The sequence below is a fragment of the Fulmarus glacialis genome, unplaced genomic scaffold, assembly GCF_000690835.1.
Source record: "Fulmarus glacialis isolate BGI_N327 unplaced genomic scaffold, ASM69083v1 scaffold33941, whole genome shotgun sequence".
In the NCBI taxonomy this organism is placed as follows: domain Eukaryota; kingdom Metazoa; phylum Chordata; class Aves; order Procellariiformes; family Procellariidae; genus Fulmarus; species Fulmarus glacialis.
Window position 1 is genome coordinate 33,416 of NW_009191503.1, and position 27,140 is coordinate 60,555.

Consider the following 27,140-nt stretch of genomic DNA (forward strand, 5'->3'; position numbering starts at 1 on the left):
GCGCCTCCCCTTCACTTTTAAGACATTTCGAATGTGATTCAGCTTCTTTGGAGAAAACCTGTAGTTCTGGATAACTCCCAGTGCCGAAAGGTATCAGTAAAGGATTTATGGGAAGCAGAGTAGAGTTGGTTTTAGATTTTTCGTATGTAAATTTGTGCAGTTTCAGTGGTTTTTGTTGTTTATCTGTGGATACTGCAAGATGGTTAATTGCCCGTGTCAATTTTACTGTCAGATTTTAACTAGATTTTACTTTCTTTTTTAAGTGTTTTTGTAAGAGTTCCTCTTACTTTTACTGTGAATGATTGCCTAGAATTACATGGCGATTTTTTTGATGGCGTATTTAACATAGGTGAAATTCTACATTTTGAGCATTGGAGGCTTCATGTTGCAAAACTACTCTAAAATGGGCAAACCTACCGGCTCTGTTAGCTTCTGTGGTTTCAGTTGAGCTTTGGTTTGCCAACCACAACCTAAATTTTTCTGAAATGCGGAGACTTTCTCCTTGTAAAATAAAAGCATTAAAGCTAGCTTTGCTACCTGAAAGATTCTGGTGTTTTAGCAAGATTTTAACGTTTTCCAGGCGCCAGCTGTATTTTGGAGGGCAATGGAAGACACAATATTAAGTGGTGGACGTGTGAGTATAGCTAGCAGCCTGGGTAATGCATCGAGAGAGAGAGAGAGAGAGAGATGTCCTTTCTGCTGCAGTTACAGGAAAGGATGAGCAGCTTTTTGGAGACTGGAAGGGAGGGGAAAAGTATTCAACTGTCAAGGGCTGGAGAAGCTGCTTGTCTTATTCGTGCTGTGATTTATTTTTTTTTTTTTAGGCAATTTTTGGAACAAATTTCAACATAAAAGTATATGTTTCTCTTTTATAGCCACATTTAATTCATACATCAGGAAACAGGTCAGAAAGGTTAGGTGGAATTTAACCCTTCTAACAGCTCAGGCAAGAAAAACACCAGGTAAATTCTGAAATTATTTTTAACATGGCACACCTGCCTTGGGGTTTTCTGTGTTGTTTTTGAGCACCTTCCACTGTCCCAGTTCTTCGCTGCTCTTTTATCCCTTGTGAAACTCCAGTGCTAAAAGTGGAATTTTCTATGTCTGTTGAGGCCACGACCTTTTAACTGTACTAAGTCGATGTGTATTTTCTATGTGTGCTACCAGACAACTGAAGCGAGCTGCCAGCGCTGCTGCTGGCTCGTAGTTCTGAATTGAGGAGAACTATTCTTTGGGAGTTGGACTGTGTTTTTTCTAAGGACTTCTGTTCACCTAATTGAGCTTTTACCATGTATGTTGTTGGGTTTTTCTGTTTGTTTTGTTGTTTGTTTTCGTTCCCCCCCCGCCCCTTTTCTCAATTCCTGTGTGGAATACCAGGCCCTAATAACGTAGTTTTGCAGGCAAGGGCTAAATTGTCTGTTATTTGTGCAGGGTTTATAAAATAACGTGCTGCTGTTGTGATTTGTTTTAAAAAGCTAATTTCAGCAATATATTCAGCTCTGGAAGTAAGCCATACCATATCGCTGGGTTCCGTTTCAGGAGAGGAATGCGTAGGGTACGGAACGACCAGAAACACTTGCTTCAAGCGCTGCTGTCTAAAGCTTTGTTGTGCGATCCACGCGTTCGGTAACGCGCATTTCAGATCTTTATTAATTCAGCTGTGTCCGTAGCTATTGTGTGAGGAGAGAGACCACAGAGCGCTGCTCAGAGAAGTTAATTTATTGATGCGTAGTTAACAAGGCCACCTTCGTGGCAAAAATAGAAGTAATTTCCCCTCCCGACTTGATGTGTGTGAGCGTGGGAAGGCCGGGCTGTGCTCCAGGCAGCCCTCGCTCCTCCGGGCCTCCGCCGTCCGGCCGTGACCAGGAGTTAAACAGTTTTTAAACTGAGAAGCTCAGAGTTTATCCGCGGTTGCAAAGGGCAAATCCCAGGAGACTGTATTAGGAAAGCGGGGTTTTACCGGCAGACTGCGGTACTTCTTGAGCTCGGACCTGTTGCAGAAATGTGGTGGAAGGAAAGATTTCCCCTAGTGAGAGCTGAGCCCAAGGGCCGCTTCTCTTCACTGGCAGGCACGGCTTGAGGTGTCTCCCCTCTCTCCCTTTCTTTGTTTTACCTCTCTCAACTTTCAGAGGTGCTGTAAAATTCCTTGAGGCTAAATGTTTTATGTATAGTAGGTATTTTTATAGCCTGCTTTTGAATATACTGTGATGAGTGTTTTACTAAGTGGGTGTTCAGTACGAAGAATTGTATACAAGTGTAAATAAACTGTTATGCTGATACTTGAAGAGAAAAAGAAATAAATGAAGTTGTCTGTTCTGCTTTAGGAAGGTACTAAATCATTGACTGCATCCGACCCTTTCTAGCTGGCGAGAGCAAGTGTAGACAACGAATGTAGGTTTGAAGCGGGTGCTGGGTTCTCCCCGGGTGTAGCCACCGTCCTGGAAAGGCGCTGCTAAGAATTGCAGGTTATTGTCGCCGTGTACGTCCCCACTCCTGACGGAACCCTCACCGACAGGGGAGGTGAAAACCCTCCTCCTGACCTTGTGTACTTGTACCCATGTTTATTTTACTGCCTTCTGACTGTTAATGCACTTGCTAGCTCAGATGCAGTCTCTCAGATGGGATTAAACTGTCTTTTCTTACATCGTTGGCCTTCGTGGTAATCTTTCAGACAAATGTAATCATTTGACCTTTGATCCAAGTAATAAAGATCAAATGCCACAACGTGTGCCGATGTGTGTTTCTTTCCGTGCCCGTTTACAGCAGCTGAAGTGCTGGGTGAGTGTTCCTGCAGGTCAGCTGGTTTCCACAGGTTTCCGGAAGCGTAGGAATTGTAGCTTGGTTAAGAGAGCTTATAGATAAGAATTAAGCTGATTTACTCCATCGATTGCTTTACTCTGACAAATAATTATAATTAAAGTAACAAACTCAGTAACTGAGGAAGACGTTGGAAGAATCTATTGACTAAATACAAGTCAAGATTTGCACACAATGGAGGAGAAAGGTAAGACACTATTAATTTTACCTGGCCATTGGTATTTTAAGATCTGATCCACACTCTCAAAGCTACGTATTGTCTTTCAAATGCTGCTGCTGTTTTGAGAAAGCTGAAAACCAACAGCAAAACGCTGCCTTCTAGTACAGATTTGCCATGTATAGGTTAGGTAGGTGGCATTAAATTTGCAGGGGTAAATTGTCATTCTGAAGGATAAGGACAAAATCACTTACTACTTTGTGGTTCAGAATTATGTACTCAATTTTTCCCATCTTGTTGATCACTGTATACTCTTGGGTGGGAACCACTTGTATCTTCTCTGCTCGGTAGAAGGATTTTCTTCGTCTTTAACTCCACTCTGTGTTTATGTTTGTGTGGGAGGTAATTTTGTTTGTTTGTTTTAGACCTTTTAGGCTACTTTCTGGACAGAATTCTTTAATACCTCCATCTCGCTGTAGCGTGAGGGTGGCGCAGTCGGCGATGCTCAAGCGAACCCATCCGTTTGCTGTCCGCCAGGTGGCCCTCGGGCACAGCAGTTCCGCGGAGGAGGTCCCCGGAGCTGTCTGCCCTGCGGAAATGTCATTTCTGGTTGCTGTAACGAGGGAAAGCCGGTGGCAGGGCAGTTCCCTGTTCAGGTGGCGCAGTTAACGTGATGCCCATGGCTAAGCAGTACCGTGCTGCTGCTGAGGAGGAACGTAGTAACTGCTCTGCGGAGGAAGGGCATCTCTGCCCGGGTGTCGCGGGTGCAGTCGGGCTGTTGGAGGGGCTCCAGGTATGTCAGTCACATACCAGCTGGAAGAGGTGCTGTGTGAAGACAGCCGTTACTCCAGAGTGAAGCAGGTAAGTGCAGTGAGCAAGCATTCCCACAAACAACAAGTAGCACTTTTTGTAATTTATTACAGCTTCTTGCCATCCAAATACCCAATGCTGCTGGCAACCACATTTGTAACTTCTGATAGAGAAAAGCATTTCTGCTTGGGTACAAGCATCCAGCGTTCACCTTTGAAAGCAGAATGACTTTCTGGTGAAAAGTGGCAAAACAGAAATGACTTAGAAGGTTACTTGAAGGGGAAAAAACCAAGTTTGCTGCTCTCCCTGGCAGCCACTTGCGGTGTAGTATTTGTTCTCCCGCTGACGGGGGGTGTAAGTGCGTGTGGTGGTAACTAGGCAAACCCAGTCTGTTCGGAAATGCCAACTGTGTTCTGACTATTCCAGCCTCAATCTGCTGTACACTTAGATGACATCCATGTCTTACTGGCATTGTTGAATTACAATAAGCTAGAACTGTTCTTCAGAAGAAAAACAAAGGCAGCACTGTGGTTTTTTTGACTCCACGAAGTCTTACTGGGGGGGAGGTGAGTGATAGCTTTCTCCTGCTCTTCCAGCAGTAGTCTTGAAACTACCCAGGACATACAGGGTGCTCTGATTGCTCTGTAGCATTGTATAACTGTTGAACAAACTGATACTCGCCAGTATGTTTTTTTCCGCCTGCTCAGTGGTTGAGAAAATTAAATCATTTGTAATAGTGTTACAAGATACAGAAAGCTTTTGAGATGCAAGGGACCTTGCTCCATCCTGTATTTTACAAGCTGACTGCAAGGAGAAGAATTCTGGAAAGAGCTTTGCAGTAATTACAGTAGTTTTTCTTTCTTCTTAATGGTTAAAAATCAAAATTCAGAAGTAGGTATTGCAACACAGCAGGATCTAGTTTTGTGCTCTTTTTACAGCAAGTAGAAGGAGCCACAGCTGCTGCTGTATTAAAAACAAGCAAATAAAACTGGAAGAAAGGTTCTGTGCTTGGCAGTTGAGCAAGATGTTTCCGTGTTAATTCCGTGCTAATGCTCCGCACGGTCATTACCTGATGATTTTCTCCTGGTAAGCTGCTGTGATCGTATTGCTTATTTCTAGTAATAGGAAGTGGTGTTTAACAGCAGAACCCGTATTCCCAGGCAGTACGCTGTGGCTGCTGTGGAATACTTTTAGGTCTCCCTGTCTTATGCTTACACTGCCTCAGAATAAATATTTAGCAAGGTCACTGCTCAGCACAGGCTGCTCTGGGTGAGGGACAGGCTTTGCAAAAAAGCAGTAAGAGTGGCACCGAGCTGTTTCCCCCAACAGCTAGTGTTCTAGTGTTACACGATGAATCTCTGCTTTTGCCCAACTCTTCATTTTGGTTAATTCTCCTAAAATATTTGTGTTATTTTTGTAAGTGATCAGGGCTTACAAATGACTGGTTTTTTACTCTAGTTCAAAGACAACTGGAGTTTAACTGTATATTCTGGGAAAAAAATCATAAAGCCATGAATGAAAGTTTAATGTAACTTTCTTTTAATTGAAGACAAATAAAAGAACCAAGGGCTCAAACACTTTTTAAAAAGACATCTTCTGTTCCCCATTGTCTTCTCTCGAGCAAAATATACAGCATATATATATATATATATAACATAACTACATTCAAGTACCAAACAGAATTTACATTTTCCCAAATAGAGAAAATAATGCACATGATTCACATACCTTAAACCCAACCATGCATAAAAGAACACTGCCAATAAATCAGCAGTTGGACATAATCAATCACACTACTGTGTATTATTGTGAAGTATCAGCAACATTGTTGGAACATGTAACACTTAGCATGTCGGAGTTTTCGGTTTATAACGTTTAACCCTGCTTTAAAGTCCGACTCTGTTCAGGGACTTACTTGTCTAAGATCTGTTCAAATTTAGGGTTAATAAAAGAAAATCCATCAAATGCAGACTGATCCATGGACTCGATCAGGTTTTTATCACTGTAAGACAATTTTGGCTTCTCACTCAGAAATTCTCTGTCAAAGTTGTTGTAGTCGCTTGCTGACTTCTGTGTTAAACAGAGAGGGAAGACAGTTTTGAGACAAACTTTGTAATTTCTTCCAGAACAAATGGCTTAAATATGAAAGGTTAGGAAGTTACTACTTGAGCTCCCCCTCCCTCCTCCCCCCCCTTTGGAGAAAAATCTCCTTTTTGCCTATTTTAACATCACTATAAGATTATAACTAGACAATTGCTTATTGCTAGTTGAAAACAAATAGCACCAGGTCCCTTCAGAGAAGAACCACCTGGATTTGTGATAAGATTTCATAGAATTACTCAAAGATTCTCCGTTGACAAAAGCAATACAGCACTTACTTACATGTAAGCCCAACGTTTCTTGCCATTAACCAAAATTTTTAAATTCCTGAAAGTATTTTATGGTCTGTACTTGTTCAGAGAAAAAAAGCGATGCGCTATTGCAGCTGCTTTGTGTCTGGATAAAATATTTGCATGCGTTTCATAGAAATTCACATTACTAAAGACCATGTTTTACACTCCGAACCTCCGAAGGTCACTGTCCGTAAGATCCTTACATTTCCAGAGTTCCCATTTCTATGGGAACATGCAACATGAAGCCGCCTGGTCCCGAATGGAACAGCTCTCCATCGAGTACGTAAGTACGTTTTAAAGAGACTGTGTTATCTCCAGATCATTTTACCTGTACCAGTACAGGGTGGAGGAAAACTAGCTTGGATTTTTAACCAGGTGAAGTGAAGCAGCATCATCCCATGCTGATACAGACTACGAGGAACGCACCGTCTGTCTGTAGATGTTTTTTCAGGTAGCATTAGGCATGTATGTTACAAATAGTTCTAAGTTAGCTCTAAGTATAGAGAATAGTTCTAAATAGCTCTAGTATAGAATAGAGTATACAAATAGTTCTACATAGCTCTAAGTATAGAGAATGCATCTTTTTGCCCCCTTGGAGAGTCTCAGATGAGTTTTGAAACGGCATGTATTTAATGCGTGTACAGCTTGAGCAAGTTAGAGAAATCGCCCCTTACCCCTAGGCTGACATTTGCAATCCTGCCACAGAACAAAGAATAACCCACGTACCACTTTCGGCCTGAAAGGAGGGTCCACCTCCCTCTTCTCTAGTGCCGTCCAGTTGATGGTTTTGAAGAAAGGATGGTCTCTGATATTCCCAGTGACCCCAAGTCGTCTTGTTGGATCCCTTTCAAACAGCTGCAAGAGAAGATAACCCGGTAAAGCCTTACGTCTGCTCAAAAGGTAGGTGGCACTGCAAGAACAATGGGTATACTGCTAAAAGAACAAAAGTTGCTTACAGTAAACAGACCATTAGTAATTAATCTGACCTGGCTTTCCATCTGTAAAAGTAATTTGCTTGCTGATAAACAGCTCCTTTTAAAGGCCCAGATTTGTCCCTCCCTGGACAAATACAGTACTGTGACCCACTTGTTGATCATCAGTCCTACCTTTTCTAATATATCTTTTGATTCCTTAGTAATCCAGCGTGGGTAGTGAGGGGTGTCCACTCGGATTGACTCAAACAATTCATCTTCATCATCCCCATGGAAAGGGGATTGTCCAATAAGCATCTCGTACAGCAGGACCCCAAATGACCACCAGTCCACAGAGAACGTGTACCGCAAACCTTGCAGGATCTTGTTCCACAGAAGAAGTGCAGTGGAAGAAATACAAGTGATTAGTAAAAGGCAGCAGTGTATATATATAGATCAAACAGAAGAGGGATTTTAAGAGAGAATCTTGAATAACTGGGATATTTAGGGGAAAAAAAAAATCCAGCTATTTGACAAATTGTTGACTGATGCACATCTGTAGTTTTATCCTTGGCTGCTGTTTGTGGAAACGTGGACAGCTCAGTAGACAGGTCTTTGCTGTCATTCAGAAATTTTCTCCAGTGACTTTAAATAACCATATACTTGGAAAACATCTTTTCTAGTTTCTTTACAAGATGAAGGGACAAGGGAACAAGTAGACAAGTAGCAATGAAAAGTAGATTACTACCAAACAGACTTCGACATCACTTATAGATTTAACAGCTAACTACCTTATTTGGACTACTTTGCAAATCAGGTTAAAAAACCAACTATGAACACAGGGAATTTAACTTGGTGAGATTCCCCTTAGAACCTGCTTTTGCTTTGAATTTTGGTTGTTTGCTCGGGCACAAGTCTGTTCACCATCTGCAGTGCCCAGAGATTTCATTTTGCAGGAGCCCCATGTGTATGCTAAGCTGTAAAGGCATACGGGAAAGCTAGCTGTTCAAAACCTGAACATTTTAACCTTTCAAAACCTTAGTTTTTTTAAACTTGCAGCTATAGAATATTTACAAGTCTCAAGTACCTTCTACAGAGAACTCTGATTTAATGTTGTTGTTTCTGTGCTAATTAGACTTTTACATTTCTGAACTATTAATCTAAAAAGGGATGATTAATCACAACAGCCATTCTAACATCAGTGTATTAAATCCACCCCAGCAGTATGTGGCAGTGATGTACTGACCTCAGGAGCAATGTAGTCTGGGGTCCCGCAAAAAGTGCTTGCCTTGTTCTCGCCAACAACGTTTTCTTTGCACATTCCAAAATCAGCTATTTTAATGTGGCCTTCTTTATCAAGCATCACATTGTCCAGTTTCAGGTCTCTGCAAAAAAAGTGTTTAAAAAACAGGTTATGTTTTAAGGACAAGCGAGTCATTTTTACATACAGATGCATGCAGTTTCTTCACTGATAAACACCTACCCTACATCATACAAAGAAGCTTTTCAAGAAAATAATCAGCCATCAACACAATACATACAAAATAGTATTTTTGTACTTTGAAGGTGGTAGGGAGAAGGGAAGAATTCTCTCTTGTCAGAGTGAGTAAGTGTGTATATATAGTGTGTGATTTTATAATTCTCAACAGTTGCTTTCAGATCCAAAAGCACACCCGGTGCTTCTGTTGCTTCTGGAAGGAGGCATGAGGTAATGCCTCACCAGCTGACATAGTGCTACACCAACTCTGTAGCTCAAAAGAAGTATTTTTGGATTCTTAGAGCATTTGGCAGGAACATGAATGAAGCCTGCCCGATTTTTAATACTACCTGTGACTTGTTTCTAGTTACAGCACGAGGGGGGGTTCATGTGTTGTGGCCACAGTCTGTGAAGTGTCCTATTCATGTCTTTTTTCAGAATAACACTATTCAATCAAGTAAGCGCTTTTTAACAGCATTCCAAAAGCTACATTCCCTCCCTTTGACTGAGATGCATTTTTTGTCCATCTGGCTGCAAAAGCACATACCAGGGAGGGCAGGCTGAAAAGAAACTGAACAGCCCTTCTGCTTACTAAGAAAGACTTGAATAGAGCAGATAATTTTACATAAGAACAGGGCAATCTTTTTTCTTGGTAACTTAAGTTCTCAGTATCAGCTACTTACACTGCTCAAGACGGTGAGCTGCAGCTCGAACCAAGAGTCCCTGATCTAATGCAATGCACCATAAAATCCTTCCATGTTTGGACATCAGCTGCTGTTCACCTGAGTAAATTGAATATATTTGAGATGGGAAAAGCTCATTGTAACTTAGGGTGCTGCACCTGCCTAGCTACAACAAGTTCTAAAATCTTTTGTATGGATGTGCACTTACATGCAACGCCTACCTACAACTGCTCCAGTCAGGTTCTGTGATTATGCTGGTAAACATCCTGTGTGAGACGGGGGAAAAAAAGTACCTTTGGTTTTGCTGGTGTCTTGTTGGAAAATGGTACTGTGTCTCCGAAAATGAAATCTCCCTCCAGGAACATTCTAATTTAACATAGGGAAATTTAACAGCAAGCCTAAAAATGCTCTAGAAAATCTGGGATGGAAGGATTTCATGCTGATGACAACATATCCTGGAGGTTGATCCTTTCCTCCTGTATAAAAACCTGCAGAAGGCAGTGGGATACAGTTGGGTACATAAAGTACCTTCCTGAGTTATGGCTGTCTTCTCTGAGAGGCAGATAGGCTTGTAAGAATCATCTTTCTTCACCAAGGGGGATTCCTGTAATGTTTATCCTCTTTACAAACACTTTTTTACTAGTGTCTAACTTCAGAAAATTGCTGTAAAGGATGGATGCTCCAACAGATGCTTCCTGTTGCTACAGAGGGAGATGGACAATACCAGATGTTTTGGGGCACTTGCTCTCAGGCACACGGCTGTCATTCTTTGTACCTGTTTGTTACAGAGGTAAGAGCTACCTCAGCAAGTCGTTACCAAATGCTGCTTTGAAGCTGGGGATGGGGTGAAAAGGCTGGAGAAAGGAAATTGAGAGAAAAAGGACATTAAAATAAACTTCTGATCTCTTGTAGCATTGGTATTTACAGTAAGAAGCAGTTGGTCAGGATCTGCCCCCTGATTTTTCAACCTGGTGAGGGAGAAGCATCAATATTGTGGTTTCAACAGAATGCAAAAGCAGACCACTTTCACCTCAGTGGTTTTCACAAGCCGGTAGGAATTGATAGCCTCAAGAACCCTTTCCCTTGCCTCCAAACTAAATAGACTCAGGATTTGAAGGCAGTGTTTAAAACTAACTGAAACAAAGCCGCTTTTGTGTAACATAAATAACATTCCATCATTCTGGTTGCTAAGGAAAAGACACACAGATACAGATTCATCTCAGGCATGTTAATGCCCTTGGAATAACATCAGATCTCTGACAGACAGCTTTTACTTGTTACATCAATCAGTAATTCAAAGATGCATGAAGTGCTAAGACAATTCACAGGTCCCACACTGGAGCTAGTTGGTACTCACCTATAAATAATGCCTTTGCTGTGAAGAAACTGTAGCCCACATAAAATTTCAGCTCCATAAAACCTGAAAAGACCAAAACATCTTTTAATCTGTCTTGCTCAGTTAAAACATAAGTTAATGCAGCTGGCCAAAAGAGCTGCCATAAGTGTCTCTTTATGGAGTGAGAAGTATTGTACATTCCTTTAAATACTAATATACCTGCATTTATATAGCTGGATGCTGTAATCTTCAAGTTAATCCCTTCACCACACATCCGTGTTATCTAATACCAAACAGTAGAGGGGACAGCAACTTGCCTTAATGCTTCATTCCACTTCCATTAGGGAACACTGTCCCTTTTCTACTCTAATAGCCTTTTTATGTATTTACAGAGAGAGATGCACATGCCTTTTGAAAGACAGCTCCTGGGAGCTCAATACTCGCACGTTTGCTTTAGGAGGGACTGGGCGCTAATGGCTAAGTTAGAAATGGACCTCACCTATCTCCTTCTGCACCTGGCCAGTTGCAGCAGACAGACTGAAAAGCAGCATTGCTTCAGGGGCATTCTCCTCAAAAAGAAGGTGATAATCCAGAGGATATGAAGGAAAATGTGATAAGAATGCTTTTCTCTTCCCCCAGAAACGTATTAAAAGTTTGTGGTTTGTTTTTTTAATGAAACAAATACAAAACTGTTTCCACTTCTGTATAGCAGAATGAATGTTGACCCAAAAACTTCAGAAATAGGTACAGAGCATGCCAGGAGAGGCTGCCAGATGCAGAGACATTTGCTGAAATGCAGGTACGCTGGAGGGGCTTTGTCCAGATTTTTGCTGGGGAAAGTGGGAATAGAGCTTGCCCTGACCCATAAGGGTACTATCATGTCAACTTTGCAATACTAGTACATGCTATACTATAAGTTGTTTTCCCGCCCCCCATGCTGTTTTCCATTTTTTTTCCATCAAAATACCATCCTAAAGGACACTGAAGCTGTACCTTTTGCTTTTCAGTGCTGGCTCATAATGCAGTTTACCTAGCATCTCTAGGTACAAGCATCCCTGAAAGTAAAACATCACACTGCTATGTAATTTAAGAAAACCTAACTAACTCCACACATCATTAACTAAGCTTCTTCATTGTATCAAACTGGTGTCTAGAAATATGTTTTCAATCATCTGCCACTGAAAGTTGAGTGAAAGACTGCAGGTGCAGAACTAGAAGCAGTAAAACCATAGAGACCAAAATCATTCACGGAGATAGGGACTGAAGGGTTGTGGACTTACGTTGCTCTGTAGAGATCAAAACGCCCCTTGTCTTGTATGTGGAACATCAGGTCTCCCCCATTCAGGAACTCCATAACAAAGAACAGATGATCCTGTATGCAAATAACCAGAGAATGGAAAAATTACTAATGCTATTGTAACCGCATATGAAGTAGCGATGTGGCTACTGGGGACCAAGCAGCCACTTTCCTCCTCTCCTGAAGTATTTCTCTATTTCATGCACCCCTAAGAGTGTATGAGGCTCCTACAGATTTGAGTAACCTGGCCTTGTATTGTAAAGCTAAATAGCTGATCTTGTATTCTGTGGATTTCTGGACTTAATAAAAATATACATTTATGTATATATACTGACTTCTACCTGTGACAGTCATCTTCCCCCCCCCCAACCCGAGGGTAAAGCTAAGATCAAGGATTTAAATTAAACTGCCTCTTATTCCAGATTGCATAGATGTTTTTCTGATGTCCTGTTCTCATCAACATACATGGGGGTCATACTCATAGTTACTTTCCACGAGGCCTGTGAACTACCGCATAGAGCACAAGAAAAGGAAACTTAACTCTTGCATCACTAGGTTACTTTCACTTGACTGCTGATAACAGCATCCATGAAAAGGCTAAACCTGTTGTGTTGCTGTTGCCATTGGGCTTTCTCTTACCTTTGTCTGAAACGTGCAGTAAAGATGTGTGAGAAATGGATTTTCCCATGCAAGTGCGAGGACCCGCTTTTCCACCATGGTACATTCCACATCATCATCAATTAGCACCACATCTTTTTTCAGAGCTTTGATAGCGAAGAATTCAGTCTTCCCTTTCAGCTCAGCAAGCAGAACCTACAAAAAAAAAAAAGATGAGTTTGCAGCACATGTAGGAAAGACTGTTGCTGATGGTATCAGTAAGGGAAAGTCAAAGATATTTATAGCAGGTGCAATGACAATTAAAAAGCATTTAAATGGGAAAGATGAGCAAGATGTGGGAAGGTGAAGTTGCTGGGCATAGAGATGAGGAGATGGGACTCAAGGACCACGTAACACAGGCACAGCAGCTTCCGGGGCAGTTTTTCTGTCAATGTCTTGTGAGCGTATAAACTGAAGACATGTAAAGCCTGTTCCTTCATTAGAGCCGTAGTTTCACAGACAACTGGACAGAATCTGTGGAGGTCATGCTGCTCTCCCGCATCTCCCCTGCCATCGCACTGGAGCATTACGAGACTGTTTCTATACAGAGCGTATGAACATAAACGATCCTTTTGCACTGTGGTATAAAGGGCAATTCTTCTGCCTCGATACTAAATAATTGAAAAACTGTTGTGCATTATGAGTCACTTTTGAGTTTAGACAAGATTCAGGCAATGAATTTCTAGTGTCTTTGACAAAGATGGCTATATTCAATTCTGTTAAAATATTACCTACCCAAGCAGCTGTAACAGTAAGACCTTTCTAGTTAATGGAAATAGCCCATCACATTGCAGAGATCAAGCAAGACAATCACCTTAACCTCTGTAAGTTTGTTACATACCTTTCCAAAACTTCCTTTCCCTAGTACTTTATGGAAGACAAAGCTGTCTATGTTGAATTTTCTCCTGCTTGCAATTCGTGTTGCTGTCTTGGCTGTGCTTCCCTCCCAGAGTTTATCATATTCGCTGTTATCTGCTAATTGAAACAGGGAGTTTAAAGTTCAATATATGCAGAAATACTGCATGACTCAGATCCCCCGCTAAGAATTAAATACTGACATGCTATTTCAATGCATCTGCTGCTGGAATACTGGTGAATCTAAACATAAGGGTCAACTCCTGTAGTTTATAACAAAGTTTAAATTACACGAGCATACTTGGTAGTGTTGGATTTGAATTGAATCTGTAATTGTTTCTAATGCTTGGTTTAAGCAATACTTAGACAAGCCTTATTTAAAAAAAAAAAAAAAAAAAAATCAAAGCCCCTAACTTTCCCCTATGACTAAGATACAGAGTAGAATTTGGAGAAAAACATGCTTTACAAGGACTGCTTGTAAAAAATTTTTTTTCTTTTTGCTGTTAACAGCCTAAGCAGAGAGACCGTAAAAAGATCTAACTTATGCCCAATGCTGGCTAAGAAGCATGATCATACAGGTTAATCCTGATTATATTCTGAAATTAATAACTGTACATTTATTTTGACCTCCGCTGCATAGATCTGCTGGGTCACTAACAAGACACTGACGATAATCATGAAATGATACCGTGTATGCCCCATAAGCTGCCCAGCATCTGCGATAAGCCAGGGAGGAATCACAGTGGCTGCATCCTGACTTAGTATTAAACCAAACCACCTTTGCAAGAGTTTTTTCTTTCCTCTGTTCTGGCAAGCCAGAACAAGTATGATAAGTAATATCAAAATGATTTTCTTACTGGGCATTTCAACAGAATTAGCTCAATATATGGATGAATATATAAAATCCTGTACCACTCCAAAACCACCCATTGTATCTTACTGAGCCTGGTCATTTCCATCTGGTAAAAAGTTACTTCTACCGTTGCATTTATTTTTGCATAGGTTAGCAGTTACAAAAATACGGCTTATACAGTGCTAGAACTCTTTAGCAATAGTAAAAAAAAATACAAAACCTTACTCTGAACATGTAGAGATAGGACTCCAGGTACTACTTAAATTATTTCAGTGATTCAATCTCAAGTAGTATTTTGGCTACTTACATCCTAAAACAGATAGCACTTGTCACTGGTTTCTAATGGTTTGTGAACAGATCAAGATAATTAACAATGTGCGTGACATTTCAGTTACAGGAGGGAGGGAAGCGTGTTGTACACGTGTGTCTGGTTAGCGAGGCACCCTCCAGTTCCATCATGGGGAACTGCGCTGCAGTGAGTAAAGCAAACATTTTGCCGAAAGGTGGGCATGCTCATGGACTAAAAACTACAGGTATTTGTCAAAAGTTATGTAAGCATTTTGTGTGGCCGGGAGATGGTAAAAAGAAATATATGCTTTTTTTTTTAACAGTACTTATTAAAAAAATAATTGTCTAACATAAGGCAAGAATGAGTGAACTGTTAGTTTTTGTAGTCTGGTAGGTAAATGGCTAAATTAAAACATTGTAGCTTTTCTCACCTGTTGTATCTCCTCCTGGAGCTCTAGGTTTCTTATCAAAATCTTGATAAATACCAACACTTTCTACAGATCCAGAATCGGACCTTCGTGTAGATTTCTGAGGAGGAGAGGAACATTTGAAATTATATTTGCACTATTACTTTAGAAATACTTATAACAATAGCTGTTAAATGTAACGTGATGGTAGTATAAACTTTTCTTTTTAATCATTAACTCCTAGTACATATCTTTTCTCAAAAAGTCTGGTTCATAGACTATTTTGCCACATTCTTTACAGCTTCAGATCAGCCAATTGCTTTACTTCCTTCACTTCAAGAAAATAAGTAATTGAAATTCCTGAACAATCTATGTTGTATTGTTCGTTGCAAAATTATTAAAGGTATAATAGTTTGAATCCACAGTGGGAAGAATTTAAACTGTGGGAAAATGTCCCCTTGGATATATGTTCATTTGAAACAGGAGATGGGAATCACTGTCATACAGGACATGCTGAAGTCATATGTGTGTGTGACATGTGTCTTTAGCACAGGGAAACAAATTTTATGTATGGAAGATCCCCAAGATCAAATTTTAGTAATGAAGAGATCAAGTTTTTCTGTGTCATGAAAGAGCTGGCACAACAGCTGTCACTGTTTTCTAAGTAACTATCCTGTGAAAGCTTAGGAAACCTCAGCTCAGAGGAAATACTGTTGGCTTTTGTGATATATTTTCCTGTTTTATTTCAGAGCTTGTGTCTGAATCTTTATTTGCAAGTCAGAAGTCAACCACAAGAGACAGCCATGCTGCTGCAGGAGATGAACAATGTAAACCATGGGGCCGGTGTTAATTCCACAGGAGTTTTCTGTATGTATATATCAGATTAATAGAAATTGAGAATATCTGGTATATTTCTCCATATTTATTTAATTTTAGCATTCAAGTGGAATTCTAAAGTCGAAGCATGGAAAAACAGACTTCAGCATTGTGATACCACTGTTTAAACAATTAAACAGAAAGGGAGAGAATAACCTTGGCACCACAAAAGAACAAAGCTGGATTTCAGGAAACCACACTTTTTAAAAATTCTTTGTTAGGTGGGATTTTCTTCCCCCCAGTTTCAACTTTAGGCTATTGACATCTTTGTAAGTCTCTTTATGGGTCAAATTAAAAAGAGAAAGCTTTTTGCATTTCCTCTGGTCCAAACTCAGTTCCCCATAAAAGTGATATGGGAAAAGTGAAGTAAAAAACCCCCAAAATGCTCTGAAAACAACTAATTACCTGACAAATGGCAATAAAGCATACCTGGCTAACTTGATTTAAAGCTTCAGCTAGCAACTTCTGGTTTATTCCACATAAGTTTGCCACCTTCTTCTGGCATTTATGATGCACATTCATCCCACATTCTAAAAGAAATGTAAGGACGGTTATACAAGCATCAGGAAAATACTGTCCAACACTACAACAAAAAGGGCTGTTTCTCTGTGCAGTTCAGAAACCTTGTTATAAGACCAGATTGGACATGGATCTATCATTATTAATAAAACTGCAGTTTCAATCTTTAACTCAATGAAGGCTACAAAAATTGTTCAAAAGGAAAAAAACTCCAATCATCATTACTTTATTCTCAAAATCTGTTACAATAACGATCATTTTGCCTTTTTGTGGGAGAATTATAAAAATGGTATTTACAGTAAACACTTTCAATACATTTTTAGGCATTACGTTGAGTCAGACACACCAAATTTCAGCTATATTTGATTATACTAAAGATCACACCTCCGCAGCATGTTTTCTGACTCCATTAGAAGCTCGCTTTGGCTGAGCTGTCACATGAGCCAAGTGCCTATTTGTCTCTCTCTAGTAGAAAAGCTTTTTCAGCCACACGTGGATGAGATGAATCCCATTCCACATAACACACATATACAAATGCAGAGTGTGTAGCAATAGCTAATCTCTAATGGGGGGCGGAGAGGGAGAGACTACACTGGAAAAGCATGGAGAGGTCCCAGCTGCCCTCCCTCCTCCTCCATACCTTCGCATTTGAGTCCTTGTTTCACCAGCCCCCAGAGCAGGCTGCCGCAGTGGTCACAGAAGGTAGGGCTCATGTAGTTGTAAACTTTGAAGCGATGAGGCATGTCAATGTGGAAACGTTCCTTTTGAAACTGAGGACAGGCAGAGGAGTGAGGCACTTTACCCAAAACAGGACCAGCTTCTTAGAGAAAATGGTTTGAATATTACAAAGCTACAACAATTCTATTTTGAGTACCCCAGTCTTAACATCCCTCATTCAGCAGGGGAAGAATATGCCCATCAAATACTACCCACCCCCTTGAGGGCTTTTAACTGCTTTTCTTGCTTTAAAGTTTCATCCACTACACATTACATACAATCTTCAAGAGAAGACAGTACCTTGGGTTGTACAACCAAGCACCTCCCAAATGGACTTGGCCATTTCTATACAAGGTTTTGTTAATTCAGGAGTGTTTAATTACATAATTACACTCTAACTATATTGTTCCAGCTCTTACCATTGTGTCCCTGCTGTTGGCTGCAGTACCAGTACACCTCCCAATGATTTTATCAATACATTTCTTATGAATAGCAGCATTGCATTCTTCAAGACATGCACAAGAAAAAAAGAGGATTCTTTCAGATAAAAAATACATGGGATGAGATGTTTGCATTTCACAGCATAATGTGAAAAACACACTCCTTTCCACCATACTATATACACCAAAACCTTTCTTTTCTATCAAGATGATAATCTTTTTTAAGCCGATTCTCCTCATTTTCTTTTATCATAACCTCTATTTCTGAACTACATCTGCCTCCATAGGCAATGCCACCAGCATTAGATAACAGAAGGACAATATTATACTTTTGAGTTTTACTTTTTGATATCTCCCCTACTGTTTGGAGTAATGCACAGAGATCTACGCTAAGTCAAAAGTGCTTTTCAATTCAGCTGTAAAACCCCTCAATAGTTGTAATGCATTTTAGAAAAGGTTTCACAAAAACTGCTGTCATAAATGAGTGCAACTTTTCAACAGCATTACACACTTATGAGAAGAATAGCCAAGTCTAAATCTTGATACTAAAAACTCAGGTAGGAATCATAATTAGACAGCCTTAGGTTGTTGTGCAAAACTGATCTACTACTACCTATGGTGATGATGCATATTTACAGAAGATTTTTCAACAGTAACTATTTGATCTACAGATTCATGTGGAAAGTAGTACAAGAAAAAGGTAAAATCAACTTACGCCTACATTTGTATCCCTGCTTGTTGAGTCCCCTGAAAAAAACAAATGATAAAGAAGAAAATCAAAACCATACATTTGCTGGAAAAACAGGTGGGGTTTTTTTATTTTTACCATGTCAATGAATCAATCCTTTGTCTATGGGAATATTTGTTCCAATTAATAAAGTGGTCTAAATTCTGCTATTCAGAATCCTCTGTCTTAGGAAAGCAAGGTTTAGAAGATAAGGTAGTGTGTTTTGAAAGACCAGCAAATTAGGAGGGAAACCCAGAAAAGACAAGGTTTCAATCACATGGAAGTCCTCCTGAAATGACTTACTACGAAAACGGCCTTACTATGAAAGGGACCCAGCTTCTTGCTCCCTGTGGGTCTTTACTCTGCTATCAGCCACTCCACATCTCAAAGTTTGAACATTATTTTCTCAGATGCACCCATCTCTCTCTCTCTCTTGTGAAAGAGCTGCTGTTGATCATGGGCCAGATCTCACTTGATGCTGATGGAATTTTTGCCAATTATTTCAGTGGCAAAAATGTTCAAGTTCTACTTTTTAATGTGAAAGAGACAACTATAATTCTTAGGTATAACAATGCTCTTAGTAAATGTATCATTTCCATTTCCCAACACGAATGTACGTGTCATGTTTTGTCTCAATATACCTGAAGTGAATTTTGCAGTTATTTGGCCCTTGGGGGTGGGGGAAGCTTAGCGTTTCCTTCTTACCATACAAAGTCTTTGCAGACAGAGCAAAACGTAGGTTGTCCAAAGAAGGTAGCAATAAATTCATGATTTTTGATGTAGTGGATTTTGGCTTGCTTGATAGCTCCTCTCCTGTTCATAGTTACTGTCCCCTCCTCTTCCCTCATTGACTGTTTGCAGTCTAAGGGGGAGACAAGAAGACACACTTTCAATACTTTAAGGTATTACCAAAGATTAATATTTGCTTTTCCAAAAAGTTCAGTTTGTTTTTCTGTTTCCGACTTGTGTTTCTATTTATTTTACACCTGCATTCTGCAGACTTTCAGTCCAACAAGGGTGGAACACATGCACGCACTGCTTCCTAAGGTGTCTCCGTGTCCTTGTTTGCAAACGCTTCCCTCTCCTGCTCATTCAGAAGAAGCCTTCAGCAAACGAGCTGAGAGGAACAAGCAGGAGTGGAGTACAGTCTTGCTAGAGAAATGCCAACCACAGTTGTTTCTTGAAAAAATATAAGCTCCTATATGTTACATGATTTAGGTGAAAGAGAAAGAAACATTTTATTGGAAGCACGAGGGCCTTCTCCTTCAGCAGAAGCCTTTTCATGCTGCTGCTCCATAGTCAGTCCTACTCAACCAGGCCTACAGCAGAAATGCTGGTGAAGTGCTGCAGGACCTCCTAAGTCACCACTGGACCATACTACTGTAAAATGGGTTTCTTCCAGCCTCCAGGATCATTAAGCAGTGAGGACAAATGAGATTTTCATTTAGACATTTCCATTATGCTATCTCAATGTTGATGCTATATCTGTCAACACGTCTCAGTCTCATTCCTCTCCCCTCCTAGCCCCCCATGGGGTTTCAGTATATAGTACTATATAATACTACAGCAATAATAGTACATACTATAGTATATACTGTAGCGTCTAATGCTATATTACATAGAAATTGCATATAGTATTAGCCAAGAAATAAAACAACAAAAAAAATTCTCAGGCTCTGAGTACAACTGGCTCCTACAGGTCCTTCATTACAGGTTATAGTTATTTCCACTATTTCCAAGGAAGCATCAGAGTTTCTCTTACAAAAATGAGTATTTTGTGTCTTAATCTTTCAGCCACAACTCAGACTACATAGTCTTACTTATACATTTTGAAAATAATAGGAATTTGTATCAGAGGTAACCCCACGAAGGTGTATCAAGAGAGATTGGGTAACTGGTAATTTAACCCTAGGACACGTTTCTTGTCAACAGAGAGGAGCTGTTGAGGGACAATCCCATCCAGCAGGAAAAGATAAAGGCTTGAATCAGCAGCGGGGAGCCCATCAACTGCTAACTGCATCAGCTCTGGCCAGCAGCTTGTGTCCCCCAGTCTGGAAGAAACGTGGACATCGTTCACAGGTTGACAGTGCTGCAAAGTTTAGGGTAACAGGAGATTGCCATTTGCAGGGTGGGAGTTTCCACAACAATGAAGTAAGAAAAAAGCCAGAAGAGCATTTTTCCCATTGTCAATACAATTGGTTTTTATTTGCTCCATTGCATTGCTGCCTTTTATCAACATCAGTGGGAGCTTTGCTTTTTATACTGATAGAAACAGATTTGTTTCCTTTGCCAAGCCACACTAACCGCAATGCCTGAGCTTACTACAGAGTTACCCAGGAGCTCTGTTTTTCTTGTTGCTAGCTGTGCTTGGTTTTTGCCATTTTATTAGCTGGCTGCCACCACTGCTATTCCAACAGACCGCTGAACCTGGAATATAATCTATCATTTGATACCATTTTGAGTGTCCTGAACTAATTTATCAGTCACAGCCAACAGCAGCCAGACTGCAGCAGCATGTACTGTCTTAGAAAAGAAAGGATAACGTCAGCTCAGAAATTAAGGAAAGATTAAGCATATTAGTGAAAAGAAAGATCAAAAAAGGTCCCCGGGTTTTGCCACTAGGTATTTTTCTGAGAAAACTGGCCATCTGGTCAGAGAAAAACCCATCCTGCCTCCCCCTGAAAAGAGCTCACAACATGCACTGTGACACCCTGGCACTATGTATGCCACTGAGTTACCTCTTCCCCTCCAGGAACAGGATTTGTTTCTGCTGTTCAGACAAGCAACTGAGTTCACCCAACAAAAACTCTCATCAGCTGCTGCACTTCAGCTTGTCGAAGTCTGCAAATAGTACTTTCTCTTTGTTTAATCCTGCTGAGCAAATACACAGACCTCACCCACTGTTCCTCAAATGTTTCAGGGAAGCCACACACTGAAATGTGCATGGAAGGAAAACAACGTAGTTGAGAGTCAGTAATACTTCATATTGTTTGCTGCATGAAAAAGATGTCTTCATAAGGGTGATTTAATCAGTAACAACAACAAAGCAGAGAAAGGCATGTTGCTTTATAGCATGTATTCTGAGGAGATAACCTGTGATAGAGCAGATTAAAGGACAAAAGCCTCCCTAAAGTCTGTAACACATGCAAACCAAGTTTTTAGTGAGGAACTAACAGGATTCACCAGGTGAACAGGACACAACTTCTCCTCATGCTGAAATACTTGTAGCAATTTAGCATTGCTGATAGCGTATGCAAAATTCTCTGACAAAACTTGATCAGGACATGGGAAACCACAGTGTTTCCTCCCTGTCTGGAACACTGACGTCGAATTCAACAGAAATATATTAGACTGGCATCTTGTTTTTTGACAGGGTGATTAATGAACAAACTAATCACTTAGTTTTCATTACAAAAAAAAGAAAAAGAAAAAAAAAAACAAACCACTTTCCTTAAACATACTTTAACTGTGAAGAATCCTTGAGCACAGCAAAATTTCAAAATCTGCATGTGAGAATACACAGTCTTCACAACCAGCTGCTTTATTAAATATCTTTGTCAAAAACAGCCAATATATCCAAGTATAGCTGAAAACATTTCTGTATGCTTCAGAAGAAGCTGAGAGGTTTGGACAGCAGCTGTTCTCACCTGAAGCTGAGATGGCTCTGAAATGATAGCACAGTTCATTTCAATTTACTATAGGCGTGTTTAACAAGTTATCTTTAACGTGTAAATTACCTTTAATGTGTATTGCTCCAGAAGTTTTAAGAAGTTCAGCCAATCACGGACTCAACTGGGGAATAAAGGCTTTATTTCAAAGATGCAGAGAGAATTAACAATTGCAAGGAAGTAAATTTCCCAACAACTGTACAGATGCAGGGTGGAGATGGGGGGGAGGAAGACACACAAAGGGAAAGCCTTTGCTTCACCCTCCGAGCAAGCCAGGACTTCCACAGATGAAACGTTTGTCCTGGGCCAGCACACGGTCAGAAACAGTCATGTACAAAACAGCTGAATCAGCAACTAAAATCCAGGTAACCTCTGCGGCCTGGACCTGAAATTAATCGTTTTGGACCCAGCACACACCATTAAACATAATCTACTTCCTCTATTGAGAGCTGTGGTTAATATTTATCACTGCCACATTGTTCATGTATTTCAAGGTCCCTTCTCAAAACTTGCAGCTGATCTGACAAAAGCACCCAGAACCCCCCCGTACTGTATATTCATTAAGGAACCATTAAGCACGCCTGTGAATTGACAGTGCAGTTCTCCAGAAGTGCTGTGACATACCATAGTATGTACAGAAGTGCTGTAAACATACACTAATATACACTATTTAATTGCAGTGCCAGTCCTTCTGAATATTTCACAGTCCTTACAGCCACTAACATAACATGTAACCCACAGTCTGGAAAACATTTGGTAAAACAATATAGCTAGGACACTGCTGTACTGCAAAAAATCTCAATGGGAGATGTCAAATTGTCTCAATTGAACCTCAAAAGTTCAAGGACAAAAGAAAACAACCTCCAGAATAACCCTACTAGATCTTCTAACAGAAAGACTAGAAAAAATATTTACCATCTTCAGAGTTCATTTTTCATTTTAACTTACTCATTTCACAGTTCTGTTTGTGAACAGAGGAAAGATAACAATGCTACTGTCAGAAACAGAACAGGGACAGGCAAGACATCTCCTGAGTTAACTGGCTGCTCAAGCTGAGATTTGCCTGAAACTTTATAATAAATTACAAAGCCTACTAACATTTCTGTTCAGTGTCCCCTTCTGCTGTTCTACTGCCTTGCACTTGGCTTTGTTTGAAAGTTAAGTGTGCCTTCAGGTCAAGAAAAATATTAATCTCACAGAGCAATCATTAAAAAGGAAAGCTTATTCCTCACAAAGGAGACTTTCCTGGTATGAATGGTCTCAGAGGAAAACTGCTCTTTAACCTGGTCCTGGAGAGAATTGCTTTACAGATCATCCTTACAAAAAACCCCCCAACAAACCAGTTACAGAAATACAAGTTTCCCAAAAGTCTACATTTGTGTGAACATGAACTTGCTATGTTAAATCATTTTGGCTTTTGTGACCATCACAACGTTTCATTTACAGGCAGAGTATTAATATTGCTACGTATTTCTCTCTTTTTTTTTTTTTTTTTAAAAACCATCTCCTCCATTCTCAGTACTTGTGGATTTTACACTGCTGACATTGAAGTAGCAATATCAATAATTTGCTATTGTACAAGCCAATACTATTTGCTCTCAAAGCTGGCACATAATCTCAAATTACCTATCTCGGCCCCAAGCAGTTATACTACAAGCTTTAGCACGAGTGGTCAAAACCGGTGTTAAAAACTCTTAGTAGTACCTTTATGAAAAGGTATGTATACTACATGGAACAGTGTATGCACTTCTACTGTAATTAAAACTACAAGTATGTTATGCTCTGCTCTGTGCAGAGACTGGGACACCCACGGGACATGGACTTCTTGCCTGCTCCTCTAAATAAATGAACGAAGTCCCGCCTCGGCCACTGAGCCAGCACCTTCTACTGTTTTGACTGACAATTAGCAGAGCATTGAGATGGACTGCTCTGCAGCTACTTTTAGCATGTCTCTACTGAACTAGTCTTTCATAGGCATTAATGAAGTCAATGGTCTTTTAGAAAAGAGCTAAAACAAAACACTAGAGTTTTAACAAGCCCTGCCTTTCAATCCAGGAGAAAAAAATCCCATGTCCACGCTACAGTCTTTATAGTGCTCATACCATCTGCAGAGTTGCTGTGCTAACACACTCTGTGCTCAGCTGTACAGAGTACTTTTTTTTTTTAAATTTCAATAAGTGTTTTGGTTAACACTTCTGCACAGATACCTGATATCTCATGGGTTGTGGTAAAACAGGGAATAAACTGGAAAATGGGTTTTCTCTTTTTTCTTTTTTTTAAATTACAAAGGCACAGTAAAACCAACCTTTAAAAATACAGCATCTAAGTCAAATTTCTTGTGAACATATAAACTGTTTCAAATTTTCTCTGCTCTACGCAACACATTAGCTACCTTACCAACCAAATACACTGACAACTTTGTGTTTATGAAATTACTACATCTGCAAATGTTTGATTTTCTTAAAGAAAATTAAGCCGGAAAACGTTTTTATTAAATTCATGCAGTCGTACTTTTAGATGCAGATTAAAGCAAATGCTAGGTGCCACTGAATAACTATCACATCTGCCAAATTTCTAGAAATAGTATTTTCTCAGTTAAGTGATCAAATCATACCAACTTCCCGATTTACAATTATAAGGTCCAGTTCTGGCTTTTCAGCCCTCATCATTATTTACTAATAATGTAACAATCCTTTCCCAACACACTTCATCCATAGAGAAACTTGCTTCAAATCTTAATTTAGACCCATACAATATGCAGACTGTGATAGCAAATCTGTTATTTACCCTATGATTTTTCACAGATGCCTCAGAAAAATTCTAAAATCTCACTTCCCCAACACTGAACACACACAAAACCATATTCAAAATGTATGCAGCTCTCTGAGGGTCCATGTTCCTCTCCCAGAAGTCAGATACCTGAGATATCAGAAGTTCACATGCAAATTACTCACCTTCTGATATATCTAATAGCATTTTAAGGAAAGAATTCACTAACCCTTTCTCCAGGAAGCTGAAGCCAGCAAAACAGCAATTCAGAATTCAAAAACAAGACACAAATATACTTCCAAAGCCTCCAAAGCTGCTAACACTGCACAAGACACTCAGCAGTACAGCAAGCCACCTCTGTGATCCTGGGTTTTCTTACTCGATAAGGTCATTAACTACATTTGAATAAACAAAGATCAAGCAAAGCATTAAACTTATTGCAACTCCCACCTATAAAGCTAAAGCTGCTTTACAGAATTATAACCTAGTTTCAATACTACAACGAGAGAAGGAGGGGCAGAAAGAAAACAGTATTCTGAAATGAAAATGGGGGTCAACACCCTGTTCTCATGTTTCACATATCAGAAGAAAAACTTTTCATTTCCAGCACAAACTTATTTTCAAATGACAGGACAGAAGACAAAGAAGTTGTTTGACAGCTCTAAGTCAGGGCTCTGCAGCCCCTGTTTTACAGGGTCTAGAAAGAAAAAACCCTAAGACTGGGAAGACTTTTCATATATAGCCCTAAATTAACTGCCCAGGCCCCAATCTGCAAAAAGAATATACAAATGAAATGTCTCAGTGTAGCCTACCATGGAGCAAATTTTAATACCTGTTTATTCCATGAAAATTTTTCTCTAATAATAAATCTGATAATGGAGCAATAACGCTTACTTCTCAGTACTGCTGCTTACCATCGAAGCAGAGAAAAGCAGTTTTCTCACGATCCAGAATGTTTGCTACTAGAAGGATGGGTTGAAAAACAACAGCTTTAGTTTGCAAAACAAGCCAAATAAAGATTTGTCACTTTTGCAAAAATGCTTGGAGATTTTCAAACAGAAAGTAGCACCTATAAGTCAAACATACTAATTGTAGCAATACCTTCAAATAAACTAGGGAACAACTGAAATACCAGTTTCAGAACAAGCCTTTTTTAGTATTTTTGAAATACAGCTACCACACATTTCTGTATGGAAAGGCCTGTCACAGAGAAAACAAAATGGTATGTGCGTAGGAAGGAACGTGAACTGTCTCTGAGCTTTCAGCTATTAACTAAGGATTTTAGCAATGTGAAGAATGGAAGTTAATACAAACATCCTTGTAATGCACTAGCAAACTTCTCTGCTCTAAGACTGGTAACTGCTAATTTAACTGAAGAAAACATTTACAGCAGTGCAATGATGAGTCAAAAATAATTCAACTTTTGCCTATTTAGCAATATACAGATAGTGACGTGAGGGAGGTCTATAATTTTGAGGAGGATTGGTATATTAAAATGTATTGATGTTTGATGTGAACGCTGCAAATATCAGATTGAGTGACTTTCCTTCACAAAATGTAGATGTATAAATGTCTTGAAAGGGAGTTCCACTGCCTCTGTGGTTTGGTTACCAAAAAGGTATCGGTGAGTAATTTTCTATAAAGCAGAAGGTAAATAGGAAGTTGTTGCAAAGTAGAAGGTCAAACAAGAGCATTAATATGCAAATCTTAACTTGCCAATTAAAGTACGATTGCATGACTTAATGATCTGTTTGGCATTTAGGCTTCATCCACTACCATCTGCAATCCCTAATAAAGGCAATGAAAAGAATTGCAAGAACATTGTATCCATGTTTAAATTATTTTGACCAATAACTAACTACAGTTATTTTAGTACTTGGAGCACACAAGTATATTACCTCCCTACTAGCAGCTAATAGCAAATTATGGAAGGTTTTCACTTATGTAATCCCCACCGTTCCTCACATCTGTATGGAGAGGAGGAAATATGCTTCAGCCTCATCAAATAAGCAACTGAGAATAGTGAAGTTGGGTTTGTACAGTTTTGGTTGAGAAACTTTTAAGTTTCCTGGACAAATGGATTTCTGTATGCCTCATTAAATAGATAGATTCTCATAATACCACTGCCCTGTGAAACTGCCTTGCACAGGAAAGCCATGACTAAGACCAAAGACAAAGGTTTTCTAATATAATGGCTCAAAACGATTTGAATGCAAACCAGAATATTACTGGTGCATAAAAAGAGAGCTTTTGATCTCTTACTTACAGGCTTTTCAGAGTCACACAATTCTTTTGAAATTTTGCTTTAAAGAGTTAACTTTTCATAAAGGAGACCAAAATAATGAACGTATCTATCTTTAGTAGCTTTTCTAGTAACTGCCACACAGATTGCACATATGGCACAAAACTGTATGGTACCGTCACAATTAACTTGTTCTATGAGAGCAGAACTATGTTCCCTGTATATATCTGGGGGCGGGGGG

The 27,140-nt window shown here is 39.7% G+C and overlaps 1 protein-coding gene across 3 annotated transcripts in view; it reads right to left on the reverse strand.

Moving 5' to 3' along the window:
* Positions 1 to 5,289: 5,289 nt before the first annotated feature.
* PRKCD (protein kinase C, delta) overlaps positions 5,290 to 27,140 on the reverse strand; it is a 29,902-nt gene continuing 8,051 nt past the window's right edge. Inside the window, exons 4-18 of one of the 3 annotated variants that reach the window (XM_009586720.1) lie at positions 18,926 to 19,082; positions 18,209 to 18,240; positions 17,473 to 17,558; positions 16,977 to 17,106; positions 16,247 to 16,347; positions 14,966 to 15,062; positions 13,380 to 13,510; positions 12,521 to 12,694; positions 11,865 to 11,956; positions 10,606 to 10,668; positions 9,470 to 9,514; positions 8,335 to 8,473; positions 7,284 to 7,472; positions 6,904 to 7,032; positions 5,290 to 5,854 (exon numbers count right to left, since the gene is read on the reverse strand). In XM_009586720.1, the coding sequence (XP_009585015.1) occupies positions 5,696 to 5,854; positions 6,904 to 7,032; positions 7,284 to 7,472; positions 8,335 to 8,473; positions 9,470 to 9,514; positions 10,606 to 10,668; positions 11,865 to 11,956; positions 12,521 to 12,694; positions 13,380 to 13,510; positions 14,966 to 15,062; positions 16,247 to 16,347; positions 16,977 to 17,106; positions 17,473 to 17,558; positions 18,209 to 18,240; positions 18,926 to 19,082 (1,724 nt within the window). In that variant the 3' untranslated portion in view covers positions 5,290 to 5,695. Of the gene's footprint in view, positions 5,855 to 6,903; positions 7,033 to 7,283; positions 7,473 to 8,334; positions 8,474 to 9,469; positions 9,515 to 10,605; positions 10,669 to 11,864; positions 11,957 to 12,520; positions 12,695 to 13,379; positions 13,514 to 14,965; positions 15,063 to 16,246; positions 16,348 to 16,976; positions 17,107 to 17,472; positions 17,559 to 18,208; positions 18,241 to 18,925; positions 19,083 to 27,140 lie in introns of all 3 variants that reach the window. The other 2 variants (XM_009586723.1, XM_009586722.1) reach the window with 2 other exon arrangements.